General features: G+C 38.5%; 1 protein-coding gene across 3 annotated transcripts; it reads right to left on the minus strand.

Moving 5' to 3' along the window:
* Positions 1-2,770: 2,770 nt before the first annotated feature.
* On the minus strand, positions 2,771-17,008 carry apcdd1l (adenomatosis polyposis coli down-regulated 1-like). Of its 3 annotated transcripts, XM_015053242.1 has the most exons (5): positions 16,826-17,007; positions 16,580-16,680; positions 7,442-7,628; positions 5,798-6,317; positions 2,771-4,821 (listed from the first exon to the last, which is right to left on the minus strand). In XM_015053242.1, exons 2-5 carry the CDS (start codon positions 16,632-16,634, stop codon positions 4,060-4,062), a joined length of 1,524 nt encoding a protein of 507 aa, XP_014908728.1. In that variant the 5' UTR covers positions 16,635-16,680; positions 16,826-17,007; the 3' UTR covers positions 2,771-4,059. The 3 variants fall into 3 exon arrangements, with proteins under 3 accessions (XP_014908728.1, XP_014908729.1, XP_014908727.1); XM_015053243.1 differs by having other exon boundaries at positions 7,442-7,625; positions 16,580-17,008; XM_015053241.1 differs by having other exon boundaries at positions 16,580-17,007.
* Positions 17,009-20,634: the final 3,626 nt, after the last annotated feature.

A 20,634-nucleotide genomic window follows, 5' to 3' on the forward strand; every position in this document is an offset into this window, starting at 1 on the left:
TCAAATCAGTCTTTGTTTGTTCATCTAATTAATTGAAAAACCACCATGAAATTTTCTCAAGATGTTTTGAATGCTGGAGGAGGAAACTGTGACAGTAGATTACTAAGGCTGCACATTTCCCTGGAGGACAGGGACAAATCTCCAACTCATTTCTAAGATTTTTCAAAAAGTACAATCCACTTTGTGAGATTTGTGGTCCAGAACAATTCATTTCAGGATCAACTATTTTCATTTTACATAACATTTTTCATAAATGGTCTGCTCCATTCAGCAGTAGGTTTCATAACTAAAAGATGTCTGTGCTTCTCAGGGAGTCATTTGTTTCTATCTCTGCTGTGAAGAAGTAAACTCTGTAGGGTTGCAAAGATCAATCAGACATTCATTTAAGCTAATAAAAAATACTAACTGAAAAGAAAAGAGGAAAAAATGTTAATATTATTACTTAGAATATGCAGGATTTTTGTATCACCTGCACTGTAGTTATTTGACTGACTATGGCAGAATGATCAAATTCTCACTTATATGCAGCTGAATCATTATAGGGGGCATTTCAAAAATGATAATAATAAAAACATTTAAAAAATTACCATAGAAACATGGAAGTTATTTCTGATTTTAAAGCTAAAGAACTTTTGTGATGGATTGTTTTTTTGACACACGGCAGTGAGTTAAACTAGAAACAATCTTCATTTTGTGGAAGCAGGTGTCAGTATGTTATTAATACGGGTCTGTGCACAACTCTTGAGTTGCCTTAGCCATAACACTGCACGAGTTTTATTTCCCTCCAATAGCTCTTCTCGGCTCATTTCTTCCCAGACTCGCTGCAAAGACTGTTTTCTGTGCTGACAGCTGTCTGATGTCCCTCTCTGTGTGTTTTCAGGAGAATTTGCACTGGGTTGCCTTTGGAATAATTTGCAGACCAGATATGACAGGTATTTATTAAATGCCAATACATTAACTCCCTATCTGGGCTCTGAATCAGGCTAAAGACGACAACTTGCAGATGAAGTTCACTTCAATTTTCTGGTTCTTCTTGAAATAAAGCAGCTGCATCAGGAAACGTTTCAAACAAAGCTTCACTATTGCTGTTGCGAGTGTAGTCGGTCCACCTCTTTGGTCAAGAATAAATATTTCAGCAGTTACTGAGCAGATTGTCAGTGATTACTGAAAACTGAAGCCTCCAGAGCCTCATGTATATCCTGTGTGGACGTATAAAAATGTTACACACGACAGTTCTCACGCAAACTTTGGGAAAAACAAGACCTGAAAGCAGAGCTGCAAAGTGGAAGGCTTTTATAAAATTGTCCAAACACTCCCATAAGCTCTGATTTGGACTTTGTCAGCTGTCTGTGCTAAACTGTAACATTTTTACTTTACAAGACCAAAATACCTGCATTTCCTCTACGGTTACTGTGCTATCATTGAAAGGTTAGAATAATATAATTGAATAATGTGAAGGACTAAATCAAACTTGCACCTTCAGTACAGTATAACTGGCATAAGCAGTTATACTGTTGTAAACGATTGATTCAAAGGCAACTAATTCACCGTCTTGCTGGTTGGAAAAGATAGAGAATCCTTTTTGTGATTATTGTCTCCACTCATAACTGAAGTGAAACTTGTGGCCATGTTTGTTTTCCTCCTCTAACAATACCCTTTTATTATGTGCGTGAAATCAAAACCGTCTTTATACTCTTGTTCTCCTATTAAAGTATCAGGAAAAATAAATCACCGGCTCACTTCCACATGGCAGCACCGATATAAACGTTTTCCAAATTCTTTTAAAAAGTATAAATCTTCCGAGTGTAATGTGGCATGCATATGTATTGAGTTGCTGCGGGTCAAAAATTTTGAACAAACACCTTTGTACTCCAGTTGCAGCTGCAAATCTTTTAGCTTTAGGTCAGTCAGGCTGGATGAAAAAACATTTGTGAACAGAAATTGTTGAGCTTTGCTACGGATTCTCAATTGGATTTAGATTTGGACTTTGACTTTAACACCAGGCTTTGCTTGGATCTGAACCACTCGGCGTATTCGGTGTTCAGTATTTAGCATTTTTTCTGTGGAATGTAACAGCAACTGTTTTTTGTCTGTGGAAAATTTGAATATTTGCATATTTTTCCACAGAGAATGTCTAAAAACAATTTGAAAGAACATGAAATAGAAACTTCGCAAACTATACCAGAAAAATTTCTATATTGCAAAAACAAAATCTTGCCAAGTATTGTTGATCTGGTGGCTAGTGTAAATATCTTAATACACTTGAAATAAGGTGAAGATAACTTCTAAGTAACTTTTCAGCAATCCATAGGAGCTTGTTTTAAGTAAATAATTACTTAATATTGATAAAAGAAACAAAAAATAAACAGTTCCACTGGAAGAATATTTCACTTCTGGGAAAAATATCCATACATAAGTAAAATAATCTGCAGTTGGACCAATATTCAGGAATTATCCACTTAAAACAAGCTCTTATCTTACAGAAAAATTACTTGTAAGTTAGTTTCAACTTAATTCAAGTGTTTTAAGATATTTGCATTACAAAATGGACAGAAAAGCTTGGTAAGATTTTGTGTTTTTGCAGTGCATGAGTGCCACTCATTTTTGCTGACAGTGATTGGCAGATAAGGACAACAGTGGATGTCATCATCTGTGGAAGTGCAAAGACAGTTTCCATTGTCTGTATGGAAACAGATGATTTTCTCAAGAAAGGAACTTGCATGAACAAACAAGCTTGAGATCATGTTTGAAAGAGCAAATAAACCCCATGTGTTATTAAAAGTCCTTTTTAATTGACATACAAAATATTAAATGACAAGGGAACCATTTTTGTAAAAAAAAAAAAAAATTCTCTTTGTGTGTAAATATACAAAATAAATGGTAAAAAATAAATACTCATTTGATTAGATTACTTTGCTGGTAGAAAGGCATCAAGATAAAATAACATTTCAGTCCACAGTGTCTGTGGATCAGTGACGGTGGTTATCTAGTTTTTATCAATGAAAAATAAAAAATGTTCTGTACAAACTGAATTAGTAATGGTGTAAATTGAACTAATATGCATCTCTTAAATTTTAATGTGGAACTGACTCATGTCAGTATTTGTATTTTGTTTAATTATTACACCTCAAACATTCTTAGATTTTCAAAAATGCAGGTGAGCCATCTGAGGAAAACATCTGCACAATCCAATCCAAAGCCAAAATATATGGAGGTCCAAAAGTGCCATGCTCCACTAATATGTAATTTAATCAATATCTGGGTGTCATTAAATCTTGAAATATATACACAAATAATCCATTATATACATGATTAGATAGATCAGTCACTAGGAAAGAAATAAATGTCTTTGCCTCCTATGTAGTTATTTTTTTTTCTTCAGTCTTGTCCAGAAAATCAAATTTGCAGGTTAATCCATGATTTCTGCTTTTTGTGGAGATATTTTGAAAAACGTTTAAATACAGCATCTGAAATTTATACTCAGGATTAATGGAAACTCACTGATCTATCCAAACAACAAGAAAAACAATTTCTGCCATCTAATGAATTGGAGTGCATTCAGTGGCTCTATTTTTATAACAAGACATGGGAAAATGTCTTGTTATAAGTGAAATAATCTGTCAATGGAACTAATACTTTTCCATCAATATTAAGGAATTATTGACTTTAAACAAGCTCCTATGTATTGCCTTACTGAAAAGCTATTTGAAAGTTAGTTTTGTCTTATTTCAAGCATACTAAGATATTTGCACTAGAAATCTGGAATAATTATTTCATTACTCATTTATTTAATGGATTGTGGCACTTTTGGATAAATATTGTCAAAGATACTTTTCCATCTTATTTCAATTCATTCTAGAATGGGGTCTTGTTGAACAGGTTAGTCTTTTACTCATGAGGTGACATCTGAGCTCAAGATGTGAAAAACCTTTCAGCGCTTTTTAAAGGTCCCCTGATTCTGGTTTTAGTTCTAGTCTTTAAAGGGAAGAGATGATTTCAGCTGCCAAACATCCATCTCCTCCTTGAGCTGAGAACCAGGTTTGATTTGTGAGAACGTCTCTAGTAAACAACAAGCCAGCTGCACAGTGCTGATCCAAACACCAGTAACACCAGTTTCTCCAGACCTGCTGTCCCACTGGCTAACTGTAGTTGCCTGCTATTAAAAGTTGAGAAGGAGGGGTGTGTCTCCCCCCCGTTGCAAAGTACCATGGGAGCCTGAAAGGAGGTGGGCCGCCTTAATGGTCGATCTGGACTGGACCCGTCAGTCGGTCTCTCCCCTGTGAATAACAGCGGGCGTTTTCTGTGGTCCAGCTCCATCTTGAAGAGCTCATACTCCTTATGCGGCAGCTTGATGCCCAGCATAGGACATCCGTTTGTGGCGGTCAAGTCCTGCTCCACACCGACACTCCAGTCTCCCGCTCGTCCACACTTTCCCGGTCTTGTGCTGTTCAGCAGCTTGGCAGTGGACTTGTCAATGGCCGTGACTCTCACCTGCGTCACCTTGAAGACGAACTCAGTGGCTCCTGAGAGTTTGGACGAGGGGTTTCCCTGAGCGTAGTGCCCCCAGGCTCTCAGGGTGAACGTGGGCTGTGAGCAGGCGGAGTCCAAGTAGTGACGGTAGATGCCTTCCCAGGCATGCTGGCTTGGGTTAAAGGTGAAGTCTCGGGTGAGGAAAAGAACGTTGGGTCGGGTTTCACAGCGCAGGCTGACCCAGTGGCCTGTCAGAGACAGAGGAACCGCAGGACCGCGGGGCAACACAGGGGGGCGCTGCTCTGAGGATCGGTACACCAGGGCACACACAGGGCAGGGATGGATGTGATGCTGTAAAAAGACAGAGACAGGTGAGAAGGTTTGATGATTTTAATAATTGTTTTTATAAAAATTAGCTTAACCTCAGAGAAATTAGTGTTTTGTTCTGTCTGGTGATTAAGACACAAACTTCTGACTACATACAATAAACTACATAAATAAGAGAGTTTGCTATTAAATGTGTTTCAAGTTTACATTTGCACTAAAACAAAACCTATTTTTAAAAAAAGTAGAGGTAAAAATATCCATAATCAATTCAGAAATCAAGTTTAACATCAAACTTGCTGTAGTTTAAGTAACATTTATTGTTAATGTAGCTTTACTTTGACATAGTTTCTCAATCATAAATCTCATCACTGTCAAACAAACCAAACTCTTTAAGCAACCTATTCCCACGTTCACCTGTGGTGGCGCTGCACCAAGAACTACTGAAGGAAACAACATGAAAACCTCTGAAGAAAACATTGAGCACAACACCCTTTTTCACAAAATGTAAACAAAAGTGGAGTAGCATCAGATTTTAGCGATTGTAGGATTTCTCCTTTGTCTTTGTTAAAAAACCACAAGAGCGAGAGAAACCATTTCTCTCGCTAGTGATAGACTCACATTTGTTTTGGTTGTATTTACCCAAAATTCCCAGCACCACCATTTGTTTCTTGCTTTTGAAGTGGTCTCTGGTTCACTTGCAAATGCATTCAAACAAAATCAGAGTTCACTTCGACCGACCTGAGACCTAGGTTTTAGTTTGTGGTTTTGGTCTGCATCACAGTTTGATTGTGCATTCACACCTCCTCCAAGGAACTGGACTTTCTAGGCAAACAAACTGAAGTGTAATTAAAGCGGACTAAGCAGGGCTGATGTCAATGCGCCTAAATCTTTGGCCAGTTGAGTTGTTACTTGTTAAGTTATCTAGTGCTGCACTAGTACTACTTCAGCTGCTCATTGGACAGTCTTGCAGTCATCAATCAATGATTCTTATTAATCTCACCATGGCGTTCTGCAGAGGCTGCTGGTACCCTGACGGTCTGTGTTGGGTTCTTTGGGCCCAGTCTGTGTGAATATCCCCTAAAAACAGCTCCTGAACCTTCCCTCCATGGCTGTGATGCTGCGTTTCCACGCGTACCAGACCCATCTCCGTCACAGAGAAGCCCATGGCTGCCAGACACGCCCTGCCTGCGCGGGTGTTGTACAGCTCATGCAATTTTCCCGGCACCGCTTCATTGAGGCTCAGGCTCACGCAGGCCGGAGGCAGCCTGGAGGCCAGTCTCTGCTTGGCTGCCATGCTGTGAACCACAATCCCCACTCTGCTGAGGTGGTGCTCAGCCTCGCTGGCCCCACGGGTGATCCAGGAGGCCTGGAGCAGACGGATCTTGCCTCTGATCATCAGGGAGTAGGCCGGGTCTTCACAGCTGCTCTCAGTGTAGTAGTGCTGCAGTGCCTGGAAGTGACGGTTGGAGTGAAAGGTGTAGGATCGGGTGAGGAACTCTGGACCGGGCCGAACTTCACATCTAAACACATGGCAGAAATCAAGTTAGTCTTTAGAGAATAGCTTTATGTTGGTGTTTTGCATCACTTAAGGGGTCATTTTTCATGATTCCATTTAATTTTAACCATTGTATGTCTGTTAGAGGTTAGAGACACCTTCCTAGACTTAAACCTACTTTATTGTCATTCCACAAAGACACAACAGTAAATTTGGGAACAAAAAGTTGTTGCTTGGCTACCGTAATAAACAGAAAAAATACTGACAATAAGTGTAATTAAATGCATATAAATATATTAAAGTGTTATTGGTGCAAAAAAACAAACAAACCTAGAATAAGTATACAAATAATAATATATTGCTGAACATATAACTTAGCATTTAGCATAACGTCGAGATCACATTTTGCACATTTTTTACTTCCAGTTGGGTTTCAACTGCTTCTAAAAAACAGCCAAGTTTTGCTTTTTGGCGTCTCTAAAATGAGCTGTTACAGGGACTGCACTGTAACCGTTACCGAGCAACCACAGCCGTTGCCTAGCAACCCCAGCAGCGCTGGAGTTGCTGCTGGGGTTTGGTCAGCTGGTATTACCATTGCACTGCACAACAGCTGCTGGAAAAGTCAAGAGTTTTGTTTTTGACTCACCATCCAGGAAATGCTGCACTCTTGTTGGTTGTGAAGAAGGCTCTACTAATGTTTTATGGTTGTATAATTGTGCATCTTTTTGCAAACATTGTCACGTGGGAGTGTAAAAGATTGAGTTAGGGGGCGTGGCTGGCAGGGCTTAATTTTATTTAAAGTGACAAGATGCCCTAAAACAGCAAATTCTGAAAGGAGTTCACAATAGAGGAAACTGGCCAGATTTAAGAATAATTCTGCACAAATTGAGGATTTTTTCATCTATTTCAATGCCAATTTTTCCTTTTTGAATCATTTTTCTCGCTTTCTAGCTTAACACAAAACAATGATTTTCTTGCTTGAGGCGAGAGCGGTCAGAACAAAACTCAAACCAGACCAAAGTTAGGACAAATTGAGACAAAGTGAATAAGGAAAGAAAAAAAAAAGAGTTACATGGGTGTTCAACACATTTCTACTGTTTTGCTTGAAAGAGATATTTTGTGCTGTGACAACTTTATGAACATCTATACCTTGTTGACACCCATGTCCCGTCCAGTTTGGGAGGGATATCTGCTGTGACTTTTACTCCGTCCTCTGTCCACTGGTTTTGACAGCGTTCCAGTGGGACATTCTCAGTTTGATTGGAAGAGGATGTGAAGTGACCAGTGGGCACCTCCCAAAGTTTACTGCTTGCTCCAGCTACAATTACAGCTGCTGCTGCAGAGAAGAAGAAGCGGGCAGTCATTAAAATTCGTAAATAACAACAGTTGTTTAATAAACACTGAGGCTCCATCATGGTAAATTCCAGGCTGATTTGGGACGTGGGCTGATGATTATCCACCTCCATCATTTGAAATTGAAGCTAAATATTTACATTTCTCCCAGTTACACCTAAACATGAGACTGGCTGAGTGCAAACTGTTACAGGACTGGTAATTTTGATACATTATTCATGCAAAGAGAGCCAAGATGGTACTATAGAAGCCATATATAAATGTTGGCTTCAGTGAACATTTCTTTTCCACAGCTGCAACACATTTCTTGTATCTGGATTTTTTTTCTGTGGTAGGAAATGTGTGTGAACTGCATGCTTTCTGTATTTGTGTTTTTTAATAGACAAACAGCAGGCCGACTGAGCCAAACACATGTGGATGATATGATTTAAAGTAACAAAGAAATTCTTATGATGATGAATGTTTCTTTCCCAAAAGCTGACACTGAATTCAACTAAAAGCCTTTTTTCACTCTTCGACAGTTATGGCGCTCACACATCTGCAGCCTGTCTGTCATTGGAAGTCTTTTCGGAAGAAAAACCTGCGTGACGTCGGAGCGAGGCTGAGAACTGACGTCTGGTTTCAGACAAAAGGTACGGCTCTATTTTCAAATTAAAAGAAACTGCAAAGAATTTCTAGGAGAAGTAGAAATTTCTGCTGGAATGTACATGTTTAAACTTGCTACCAAGTTACTTAAAAAAAGAGGATTTAAGTCAGTATAATTTGTTTTTGTTTTTCAGATACTTGTCTTGGTTTAAGCCACAACTTCCCACAGATCAATTTGGTTTTCTTTGGTCAAGCACAGAAACCTTAAGGCAAACAGGGCCGACTGAGTGGAAAGTATGCACAGCTGAATTTTCTTTAGAAGAAGCCCAAGATGGGGGCTGACTGATGGGCATTTATTAACCTTGTTAATGTCAAACAGAGGATATTTTTTTGTTCCTTTCACTCTTGGAATGCTGCTTCCCACATGCCGACCACAACCGCAGACATGTGTGCAGCACAGTTGTTCTCCAGGCTCTGCCCACCTGATCTGAACACACACAAACACACACGCACATGCACACGCACACGCACGCACGCACGCACGCACGCACGCACGCACGCACGCACGCATATTGAGTTATTCAAGCTGTAACAGTCACGGACCACAGATCCAGGTTTTAACCGAAAGCCCATGTGCCCTCCATGCAGCAGCCTGTCAATTTGTTGTAAAAATTATGGCCTATCTTTGGCATCCACGGTTTTGGAGCTTTGTAATTTCTTGCATGAGGTGATGTGTTTGCTTGTGCTGCATGTGGTTATAACTAATGAACGTTGCTGGTCAGTTGAACCCAGGAGACTATTCATGTTCAATTATTATGTAATGCTTCATGTAAGTCCTCCTTGCAGTTTGTTTTTTGTGGTGGCTGCATTCGACGTGCTGCCTAGTTAGCCTCCAACACACACATTCAGAAAAAGCCTCGGATAGAGACACATGGGTGTTTTTAAAGCATTTTTAAATTGCTTCTTGAGGTCACTTGTCATTCAGCTTCTTCCCTTCCTCCGATCTCTTCCCAACATATGGTTACATTTACTTATAAAGTGCTCATAAAAGCAGATCTTACTCAATTGCTCATTGTGGTGAATCTTCTAGAAAGAAGACCATTCTAACCACAAGTTAGCTGATGGCTTAGTACATCCAGTATGATAATGTCCAGCCCCTTCAGGCACCAGAGGGACTATTTGATTTGATTCCTACACATGCAGTGGGATATCATCCTTCAGATTGAGTTCTTTTTCCACCAGGGGCTCTAAAACGTGCCACTCATGCAGTTCGCACCTCCGTGTCACAGAGCAGATCTTGATTTTCTGAAAGCAGATTTAACTTATCTTTACTCTCATAGCTGATGTCCATCCATCCATTTTCTGAACACCCTTGTCCCTCTGTGGGGTCGGGTGGGGTGCTGGTGCCTATCTCCAGCTAACGTTCCGGGCGAGAGGCTGGGTACATCCTGGACAGGTCGCCAGTCTGTCACAGGGCAACACAGACACACAACCATGCGCACACACACACCTAGGGGCAATTTAGACAGACCAATTAACCTAACATTCATGTTTTTTGGACTGTGGGAGGAAACCGGAGTACCCGGAGAAAACCCACGCATGCACAGGGAGAACATGCAAACTCCATGCAGAAAGACCGGGGCCGGGAATCGAACCCAGAACCTTCTTGCTGCACGGCAACAGCTCTACCAACTGCGCCACGGTGCAGCCCTCATAGCTGATGTAAAAAGTGAAAATCAAACTGGTGCATCTGGGATTTTACATAAAGAAGATAAGTGGGGATAATTAGGTTTTGAATATATTTTAATAGTGAGGTGTTTAGTAAGATTTATAACTCAGAAAAAGCAGTCAATACAAAACATTTCCATAGAGAGGAGCTGGACTAATTAACTCATTAAATTATTCTAAGGTCAGAATGTGAAAGACATAGTCAGCATGTAAAAATTCTGCCCAACCTTTTTAGGTTATGAGCATGTTTTTTTTAAGTGAATTATAATGTAACTATTTAACTTTTTATTGATTTTAAATGTCTGTAAAACATTTATAATAATCAAATTTGAACTGATGATATTTTCTCCATGTAAAACTTTATTATTTGAAATGATGTTGAACTTTTGAGAAACTGCATATGTAAATCATAGGATTTTATTGTGAAGTTCTTGATTTTATGCAGCTTAGAGCTTGGCAATTATGTTTATTTATTTGATCAAATATTTCATTTTTGCAGTTTTCAGTTGTTGAATTGCTGTTGTTTTTTTTAATTTGTGGTCAGAAAATGTATATTTTCACAAATAAAACCGTATAAATGCAAATCATTAGTCACAGTGACACTGACCATCTTCTTCATAGAAAGACAGAGTGTCTTCAGCCAGAGGCTTCTTCAAATTGGTTGTAATACAGACTGCTACAGGAGATTCCTCCTGCTCACAACCATCACCAGCTACAATAACTCCTTGAAGAATGTTGAATTAATATGAGTTACATTTAATTTCCCTTTGGGATCAATAAAGTATCATTGAATTGAATTGTATGAAAATGTAATACAGTGATTTCATCCAAGCAATGTTTCTCCTATGTAGTGTTGATTTTGGATTTATTCAATTTATACTAAGCAAAATATTTCATGTGAACATATTCTGAAAGAATGACTTTTTTGCATTTGAGAATAAAAAACATCTTGTTAGCTAGGTGGGGATATTTATTGTATTCATATCCATTTAAATTGATTTATGTGGTGCTATTCTGCTTTCCAAAAGCTTTGTGGTAAAAACCACAATCCTTTCTTTTTTAAAACACACAGTCATACAGGACATGTTGTTCTTGTGTTATATGCTGATTACAAAGCCATACTGTAAACACACTCAAACAGCTATAAATCCATCTGCATTGACCATATAACATGTGGATCAGGTAAACCTGAGACAGATTAATCAACTTTAATTATGACCAAAGCTGTTAGCTAGTTTTGCAAATGAGAACCAGAGTTATTTGTGACAGTGAGATCAGTGGGAGGGAGCACCAGTCCAACACAAGTCCATGCTTCACGTCAGTTCAGTGTGAACAGCTGGACAACACACTCCTGATCCTGAACTTCTGCCAATAAACAATAATCCAGTCCAAGCCGTCTTCCTGTAATACTTCAGGCCTCCCAGCAGGGGTCAGTGCTGCAGCCTGCAGCTGTGTGTGGTCTGGACGGTCAGTCTGTCATCAACAACACTGCTGCTGCCTCCGGCCCGTATTTCGTCTGAGTGATGGCCGGCCAAGGTAATCTACCTGTCTTTGAGTTCCTGCATTCATTCAGGGTCTATAAATGCACACACAAACAGACACAAACAGACACACACACACACGCATGCACACTGTTTGGCTAAAATGCACTGCACACACTGATTTACTGTACCCTGTAAAAGGATAGCATTTATGGAAAAAAAAATCCTTCGGGCGGCCCTCTGTTTGTTTGTTTGTATTTGTGATTACGGTTTGGCAGCCGCGGCCATCATCTCTGCTGGTCAAACACGAAGCTTTATGTGCAATCCTCCGAAAACAAGAAACAGATCCAGGGAATTTGGAATTAAAACCTGCATGAAATCAAGTGCTTGGCATGAGAGTCCACTTCAGGCTTCATTCAGAGAGTGGGACATCTTTATTTGCCCCATTATGAAGCCTTCTGTCAGGTAAACAAAAGAGTTGAATTTCCCATTATAAATTCAGTTATGTCAATGTTCATATATCAAGGTGTAATCTTTTCTCCCATTTCTCTCTGATTTAAGTCATTTAAAAAACAAAAATGATCCTTTCCTTTCATTCCTTAAACAAAAATGATTTAATGGTGCAAAATGTTCTTTCTAACTTAAGAAAAGGTTAGGACACCCAGAAGCTTGGAAGCTGCGTCTTAAAGGTGTGGTTCGGTTTCGGACAGCTGGATGGTTGTAATGGAGATGAAAGGATTTCTCAAACATGCATGAAAGAATCAAGGTAACACCCCAGGAAAGTTTTTGATGAACGAATAACATTATAACATGATGTAAATCTCAAAAAAGTTGATTTTACATGATACTCCCCCTTTAAAGATCCAAACTCTCAGGCTGTTGTTGGATCTCTTAATTTTTCACTTGAATGTTTGTTTTCCCTAAAAAAAAATGACCATAACCATTCCCCCATCCAAGCTGCATTTCTGAACCCTCCAAACTGTCCATGAAACAACTGCGCCCTGTTGGCTCTCCTCCTCCTCCTTTTCCTCCTCCTCCTCCTCTCTGATGAAAAAGCCACGATTTTTTACGCCTCATTTCTCCTGGATGAATGTCAGATTCCTCCCCTGTTTCCCCCTCGTCTTTGTTTCTTTTCTTTCTGTCTCTCGGTGTCTGTCTGTGGTTGATGAGGTGAATGAAGTTAGTTAGAAGGCTAATGGCTGGACGTTAGAGGAGTGAGACGTCTCGGTGCGCTGGATCGACAAGATTAGTGAGGTGCATGTGTGCGTTTTTCCTCGGCAGAAGAATTAAATGCTACAGTAGCCCAGAGATGCACATATTTCTGTTGAGTGCTGCCCATTATTCACAGCTTGCAGCTGCTCTTTTATGCTCTTGAACCCTCTGAGCTGTCCTGCAGACCTTGCATGAGTGTTGCTGAGTCTATAATTCCCAAACATTGAAGCTTGTGTTACCTTAGAATAAAACCATCCATCGTCAGAAGATAATCTCTAGAAATTTGCAGCCTGAGCAAATTTACACATCAGTATATTATGTATGATCAAACTAGTACAAGTGATACAATAAGTGAAAAACAATTGATTTTCACTCTTCTAATATGAGCAACAATTATTTTAGCTTTATTATTTTCTTCATTGCTGAGTGTGGAAGATTTGGCCTAACGTAATGCAACGTTTTTGGCTTCGCTTCAAAGAGTCTGCTTGGCTTTTATGTGAATCAATGAAAATGACTCAAACCTCATTTTACTGTAAACTATATAAGTGTTACTTTAAACTTTAATAAGGAGCCTGGACATTTTTTAACTCCTTTAGATCTGAATTTTATCTACTGAGCATCAATTTTTTTTACTCCCCATTCAGCATTGAAATAAAGGGGAAAATGCATTTTTTATAAGCAGCTCAAGAAACTCTGAGTTTAAACTCATAAAAAACATGAACAATAAAAGATGAAATAAATTAAGTAAATTGTGAAGCGTAAAATAAACTATAAGATACTTTCTTTGAATGGTAACACTAAATAATTAAACATTGCCTCATCCATTCTAACTCCTTATGTCCATTGGGATGGACATTCAGCTTCGAAAGAATCCTACAACTTAACAATAAAAAATATTTTCAAAATAACTACAAATACTACCACTGGAAATCACTAAAATTATACTGAGAGCAATTTTATTAGGCTACCATGAACTTAAATGTATGTTTTTGATGGAAAATAGAAACTTGCTCCTCCTCTGGTTTCAGAAAAAAGCTTATTTTTAATGCCTGAATCTCACATATCTAGTTAAGATTTAGATCTTCATTGGTCAATTAGAAACTAATCAGTTGCAAGAATCATTCAAATGATAAAATCCCTAAATTTCCTGTTGGTTTAAGCCCATAAATATAATGTCCAATCCAGTGGACGTACGGTCTGAAGGACGGAGGCTGTAATCACTGAGCTGCTGCAGCTTTGATGGAGTTTAGTGCTGAAGTATAAGGGAGAGAAGATGCTCCTATTTTGTATTTATCTTGGTTACTTTAGACTTATTGAGACACGTAAATACAATTTCTTACAGAATGCTCCCTTATGGACACGCCTTATGCTTTGAGTGTTCAAAAACATTTCTGAAATATTTGGTTGTCTTAGTATAACTTAAATGTAAATGTCATGTGTAGCCAGCTTTGTTACCCTTGATAAAAATCTCGACAAAAGCGTAGCGATACGTTTATATATTTTTTATCGCAGTAGTATAGTGTCACATTTAATTCATATGAAAATTCATCTTATAGTTTTTTGAGGCAAAAAAAAAGGTTTCTGTAAAAAATACAAATTACAGCAACACATAGTAATTCCTATAAAACAACTGTAACTGTGACAAACAAGGCTTACAGTGATAGAGGGTTTTATTTAGAGTTGTATTTTATCTTAATGCAAATGTCCCAATAAAAGTATAAAGTTGATGTAACTAATCTCAGCATTTCTGGACTCAAACATTCTGGTGTCACTGCTCACATACTGACACTGTCTTGTGAAAAAATATAATTCAGACTAAACTATGATGTTGTCTCAGCCCTAAATAAATCATTTTGCCGACTAAACACAATCTAACTGTGAGTGAGAGCAAACCAAACAAAAATAATCATCTTATTTGGGTCACAAATATGAGTTTCCAAGACAAACATTCCACAACTACTTCTCTGGCGATGCGAAATGTCTGAAGCAATGGCATAATTTCGATGATGATGATGATGATGATGATCATTTATTTCAGACAGACATGTCACCAACAAACATGTTTATTTATTTGCTCTCAGAATCAACTAATGGTTTTATTTGTTTTTATGTCTACAGATGGGTAAATAATTATCCATATGGTTTAGTCTCACTGCGACTTGAAGAAAATTTCTCCGCTTGGAGATGAATTTGTCTCCTCTGTTATTTTCTCTTCAATGTTTAATCTAACAGGCAGGAATTTTAAACAAGCATTTTAATGAAATGAACATTAATTACTGTATTATAAATGGCAATCTTTCATAAATGAGTTAAACAAAAGCACTGATATAAAGAAAGAAAAAACTGATTTGTTTTACACTTTGACTAGTGAGTTACCCATCATCAGGTAAGGAGAGAAGATTTAAATTTACCAGTACCTGCTGCCCCAACTCCCCGCCACCATTGTCACCACAGTCAAGCGAAGGTCAGGTTGATTTAAAGAACACAGGGTCCGTTTTGTTATTCTAACCCTGAGCCCCCCTCCCCAGCCGTCTTCCTTGTTTCTGCCTCCACCCCCACATACGATCGCGGCCCTGCAGACCTGCAGCATCACTCTGTCCTCAGGGCAGAGCAAGGACAACTACTGTTGTCTTTTCATCACCGCGTAAGCGCCTTAATCCGACAGCCTTGTTTATTTAGATAAGAGATCTACGGGAGTTTGCTTGGTTGAGTTGCTTTTGTGAACTTTGAATCAAACAACAGGCAAGAGTTTTGTGTCTGAAGGCAACACATCCACTCATTTCAGTTTTCTCAGAGTTTTTGCTGAAAGTTAATTGAAAGAATTTGTGCGTAATGAACCGGAGTAAATCTTCTAATAAAGCGGCTCCTGGTATTGTGGATGTAATTGACGGTTCACTGTTGGAAACCGTGTTCAAGCTAGAAGGAGGCACAAGCTGAACTTCCCTTTGAGCAAAAATATTTAAAACTTGTTCAAGTTTACATCTGCAACACCACCTTCTTTGGATTGATTATTTTTCAGCGTTTACTCAGAATTAACATTACATCTGTTAAAAATCAAACGGTCCGGCACTCTGACATCTGTGACCCATTAAATTAATTTCAATCCAGGTCGGTTAGAGTGATCTGCTCAGAGCGAGCAACCATAACCTCGCCTGTCTCCTCAGCTAAACTTGAATTGTGACAAAGAAAACAGGCCACAGATACCAGTGTGCCATTGAAGCAGTGAAAGATGGCGGAGCAGAGCACCACTGAGCTGTTAAATGATGATTAGAAGCAGACAGATGCTTCCTCCTGTCTGCATCCAGCCGCCTGTAACACTAACTTTCCCTGACGTTACCAGGAACGTTGCGTCTCTGGGTGATCGGCTGCAGCCTGCGGCGGTGTTGGAAATGTCTGCCTCCTGTTTTTCTAACCATTACCATAATGGTAACATTAGTTCCAGGGCCACACTTCTCTGCTCCCAGGGAACCATTGTTTAAACGCGCCGAACGGCTCAGCCAAGAAGACTCCTCCTGTGGCCTCGGATCGCACTGAGCTTTGAAGACACACACGGTGACAGAGAGGGAAACACAGGCTGGCCATTCATCAGACTAATGTCAGCATCATTTGTGGTTTTAGCTTTAAACTGGGTGATCCACAGTTGTGAATTACATAATGACTTCCTTGCAATTATGAATTCATCTGCTCTGTCACACTGCGCTGCCATCTGTTTTCTGAGCCGCAATAATCCCACAGATTTCAGCTGATTGCTCACATGAGACAATCTTTGTTTTCACACAAGAAATTCTTTGGTTTGCAGAGAGAAAGCTGCGCCTGTTGGATTAACAATAAGGATTTGCATCTAATGAACGTAAAGTTTATATTTGACTGCAAAGAAATGGATTCTCTGCATCTTTAACCTTGCAGTAAAATGTAAATCTGGACTCACCTGGAAGGAGCAGCAGGACTCCCCTCAGCAGGTGACTGAGCTGTGCGCTTGACATATTTTCTGCTTCTCACGCAAACCTCTCAAAAAATAGAAACCTTCACCTGTTGGAAATCCAAAATCAAAGAGACATTCCTGTCACCAAGAGATGAGAGAGCGGAAAAAAATAAAAAAAAGACCAAGACAAAAACTCAAACATGAGAAATCCAGGATTTCCTCAGAAACTGATAAAACTTTGGTCCCTTCTACCTCCTCCTCTTGACTTCCATACTTTGATTTGCAAAATCAGTCTTTCTTGTCCATGCAGGTGTTTTCCTTTGGCTGACGAGAGGAGCGAAGATTTCTGATCTGCTCCACTCGATGTATGTACGGCGAGTGTGTCTGTGCACGTGAGCAGGGTGGACTTTCTGTGTGTGTGCTCCTATCTCACTCTTATAGTTTTGAGCTGAGAGGAGGGAGCAGACAGGGAGACAGAAAGGGAGGGCAGACAGAGAAAGTTGTAGTGTGTTTGGAGGAGGAGGAGGGGAGCAGCAGGGGTTCAGCTTCAGAGTGAAGTGAAGGGCTGACGAGCTTTTAGGAAGGTGCAAAAGGGCAACGCAGCAACCCATGAGCGAAATGTCTGTAACTTCCTCACCATTCTGAGACATTCAGTACCTAATCATGATGTAAGTTTTTGTTTCATTTGCATTTTATTCACTTTTCAGATCCATTTGTGACTGGAACAGCCACAAATAATAACAAAATATCAATAATACAGTTTTAACTAAACAAATTGATTAATAAGTGATCATTTTCTTTATCAATTTGGAGATTTACTGTCTCTGAGTTTACAGTTGCAGCTTTTTCCCATCTGTGTGTTCAGTGGACTGACTCATTCATTTTGCTTTTAGGAATAGCTTTACTACGATGTACTTTTCACTTTTACCTTAGTCATTTATTTTCTTATGAAGTACCTTTACTCTTACTTGAGTAAAATTCCTGGATACTCTGCCCAATGTGAGTAACTTCACTGAATAAAAGACAAGCTTGTTTTGTCCTAAAATTCACCAGACACACTTACAGCTTTTGTTAAAGTTTCCTAAGTTTTATGTAGAAAGAAATTGATTTGAAAAAAAAAGTGTCAGATTTTTTTTTGTTTTTCAATTTTGTTAGAAAATAAATGATTTAATCTTTAATACCAAAATGTTCACATCAATTTATATTTTGCTCAATCTGACGAATGATTGATGTTTGGATTGATTGATTTTCTACCATTATTCTTGCTTCAGTCATTTATTGGATGGCTATTTTTATTTTTTTTTTTACTTTAACTTGAATAAAAATATGTTGAAGTAGTGCTACTCTTATTTGGGTACAATTTAAGGGTATTTACCCAAGAACTGTACGTCCATAAGAGGAAAAGCTGCAGAGGAATAAGCTGTTAGCATTGCAGGATTTAGTGGGTATATTTATTAGAAATGTGTATCATATGATGTTGCTTTGTTATATTTTACATAATTTGTATAACCCAGCGATCAACCAGTGTTATTTTACACGGCTAATTACTTTATTATATTTAGGAAAAACAACAAAAAGCCAACAGCTCAGAGGAAAGTCGCTCCACAGTGACACTCTTCAGTGTCCCACATGTGCAGAGAAAAGGAAGGGTCCCAGGAGGCTTTTCTGGTTTTATTTTCTTTCAATGAGAAGAGAGAAGATATTTGGTCTGTTAATAATGAGCTTAATTCTTGATTCCATTCCTGGTGTCACTCACATTTGAAAAGATTCCTATTTTGAGCTTAAAATGATTTTGATAACCATGAAAAAGTCAGAGGATCTAAATTCAGAGCAGAAAGAGTCAAACATGCAAGGAAAAAAAAGGATTTATTACAGCAGCAGGGTAAAAGTGTTGCAGACTGAAATAAAAGTCAGTTAGAAATCTTAACAGGGGTCAGACAAACAAAACTGCCAACTGGGATGGAGTAAGGCAATAAAACAGTTACAGAACGGGTAAAAGATCCTGGAGTGAGCAACTGAAACATTGTAGCTTAGCACTGGAAATAAACCGTATGGATTTGGATTCAAACAAGATCCAAAGTGAGAACTGACTGGATTTAAATAAATATAACTTACATCACTTCCAACGTGTTGCAAAGAGTCAATATGATTCTTCTTAAGGCCATATTCTGTGCTGCTGCATTGTTATACTTTGTTCTGTTGTTGCTAATTTGATTGTTGGAAAAAACAACCAGCAGAGTTTTGAACATTATTAAGCATCTGCATCAGACCGAAGATATTATAACTATCAAAAATTAAAGAAATGGTCAAAACTCAAAATGAGAATACATTTTTGTTAATTGAAATAAATAAAAACAGTAATTAATGGGAAAAATTATAACTAACTGAAATTATTCTGTGCTTTTATAAAACTAAAACATACTGAAATTAGAGACATAATATCCTTCATTTTTGTGTTTATGAATCTATTTTCAACTGATATGAAACTAACTTTCTAACTTTTTTCCCACACAGGCAGTTTATGTCAGCTGTCGGTAAATTATAGCACTCTGTAATGAGGGAAACTTCCTGTAAGATAGAAGAAGTTGTAATAAATCCTGTTTTTTTATAAACTAATCTGATGTAAGTGAGCTGCATTTTTGTTTTGCAGCCTAACTGTATTTCTTCCCTGTTGTCTGTTCCGGTAATCACACACTCATGTAAACATCTCTGCAAATCTCTGGTACTTGTTGAGTTGCTCATCGGAGCAGTCATACAAAGATTAGCATATGTGTGATGCTTGCACTCAAAGTGAACTGGGATTAATCCTTAAACCAGTGGTTCTGTCTGCATTGAGGAGCATGAGGTTTTACCCCAAAATCCTTTAACAAACACATCCAACCCTCTCAGTGTGTAAGTACTGATAAGCCTCAGTTCCAGTTGAGTGATTGGATGTAGCCCACATAATTCATGCAAAGCATCATGGGTTGTTGGAATAAAACACAAGCAAAAACCCAACAAAACCATGGGAGGTAGAGAATTTTTTTTTTTCCTGTTTGGTGAATAAAATGCATGCATACGATCAGAAAATCTGGCGCACATATGCAGACATTTCACACAAACCTGTATCACGCCGCATTAGGAAGGCTAACGCACAGCACAGTGTCACTGAATCACACTACACATGTGGTCTGTTGACACTGCTGACCACTGGAGAAGTAAAAAAAAGGGTTTCAAATCTCCAGCCAAACCAAACTTGGCAACACATCTACGAAGAGTGGGCCGACTGGAGCGTTGGCACTCGGTCAAGGCTGCACACATTCCCAACACCATTACACATACACACTGCTAATGGTCAGTGCAACTGGACGCAGTGATTTTACCACCAGAACTGTGTTTTATATGGCACATTTGGAATACATCATCTTGCTTATTTTTATATTTTTTTGCCAGTTGTCATCCTGCCTAAAGATTTTCTTCCTGACTTCTTAAAAATACTAAAACAGTTTCTCACAACCTTTACACCACATTCTCATTAGCCCTAAGAACTACATTAACAGGCAAAGAGTATACAAATTAAAGCTTTTTTTTTATAGGTTTATATTATATTTTTGGTCATTTTATCATTTTTCTGCAAAAGTATGTTTTAGTATCTAAAACCTCTATCAAAACCATCCCTCGAAAAATTAAGAGATTCAGATTCGGAGAGGAAAATAACTTCCAGGCCTTAGAATAGAAGACGTCTCATACCTCTCTGATGTTTGATTTGTCCTTTTGACTGATCTAAAAAAATTGTTTTCTGGATGATTCCAATATTTTTAACGTCAAAATTGTTGAATTTACATATTCTCTATTCAAATGTGGGAGAAAGTGATGAACAAGTCATTTCTGGTCGGATTGTGTCACACATTGAATGATGGAAACAGTGGAGACGTGCAAAACTACAAGCACCAATTAGCTGGATCTCTGTTTAATTTGGTCAAAAAATGTACAAACAGAATAGAATACAGTAGTATATATGCTTTTATTATTTCAGACAAATCAATATTAATAAGAACAGGAATACATATACATTTAAACAC

The sequence above is a fragment of the Poecilia latipinna genome, unplaced genomic scaffold (genome assembly GCF_001443285.1).
Source record: "Poecilia latipinna isolate Pla-1442-1.1 unplaced genomic scaffold, P_latipinna-1.0 Scaffold1170, whole genome shotgun sequence".
NCBI lineage: Eukaryota > Metazoa > Chordata > Actinopteri > Cyprinodontiformes > Poeciliidae > Poecilia > Poecilia latipinna.

Excerpts from the sequence above, each read along its gene's own strand:
- apcdd1l (XM_015053242.1), bottom strand. The coding sequence starts at position 16,634 with ATGTCAAGCGCACAGCTCAGTCACCTGCTGAGGGGAGTCCTGCTGCTC. Across the intron at positions 6,318-7,441 it reads GGGACATGGGTGTCAACAAG|ATGTGAAGTTCGGCCCGGTC; the intron begins GTATAGATGTTC and ends CCATGTGTTTAG. Across the intron at positions 4,822-5,797 it reads AGCCTCTGCAGAACGCCATG|CATCACATCCATCCCTGCCC; the intron begins GTGAGATTAATA and ends GTCTTTTTACAG.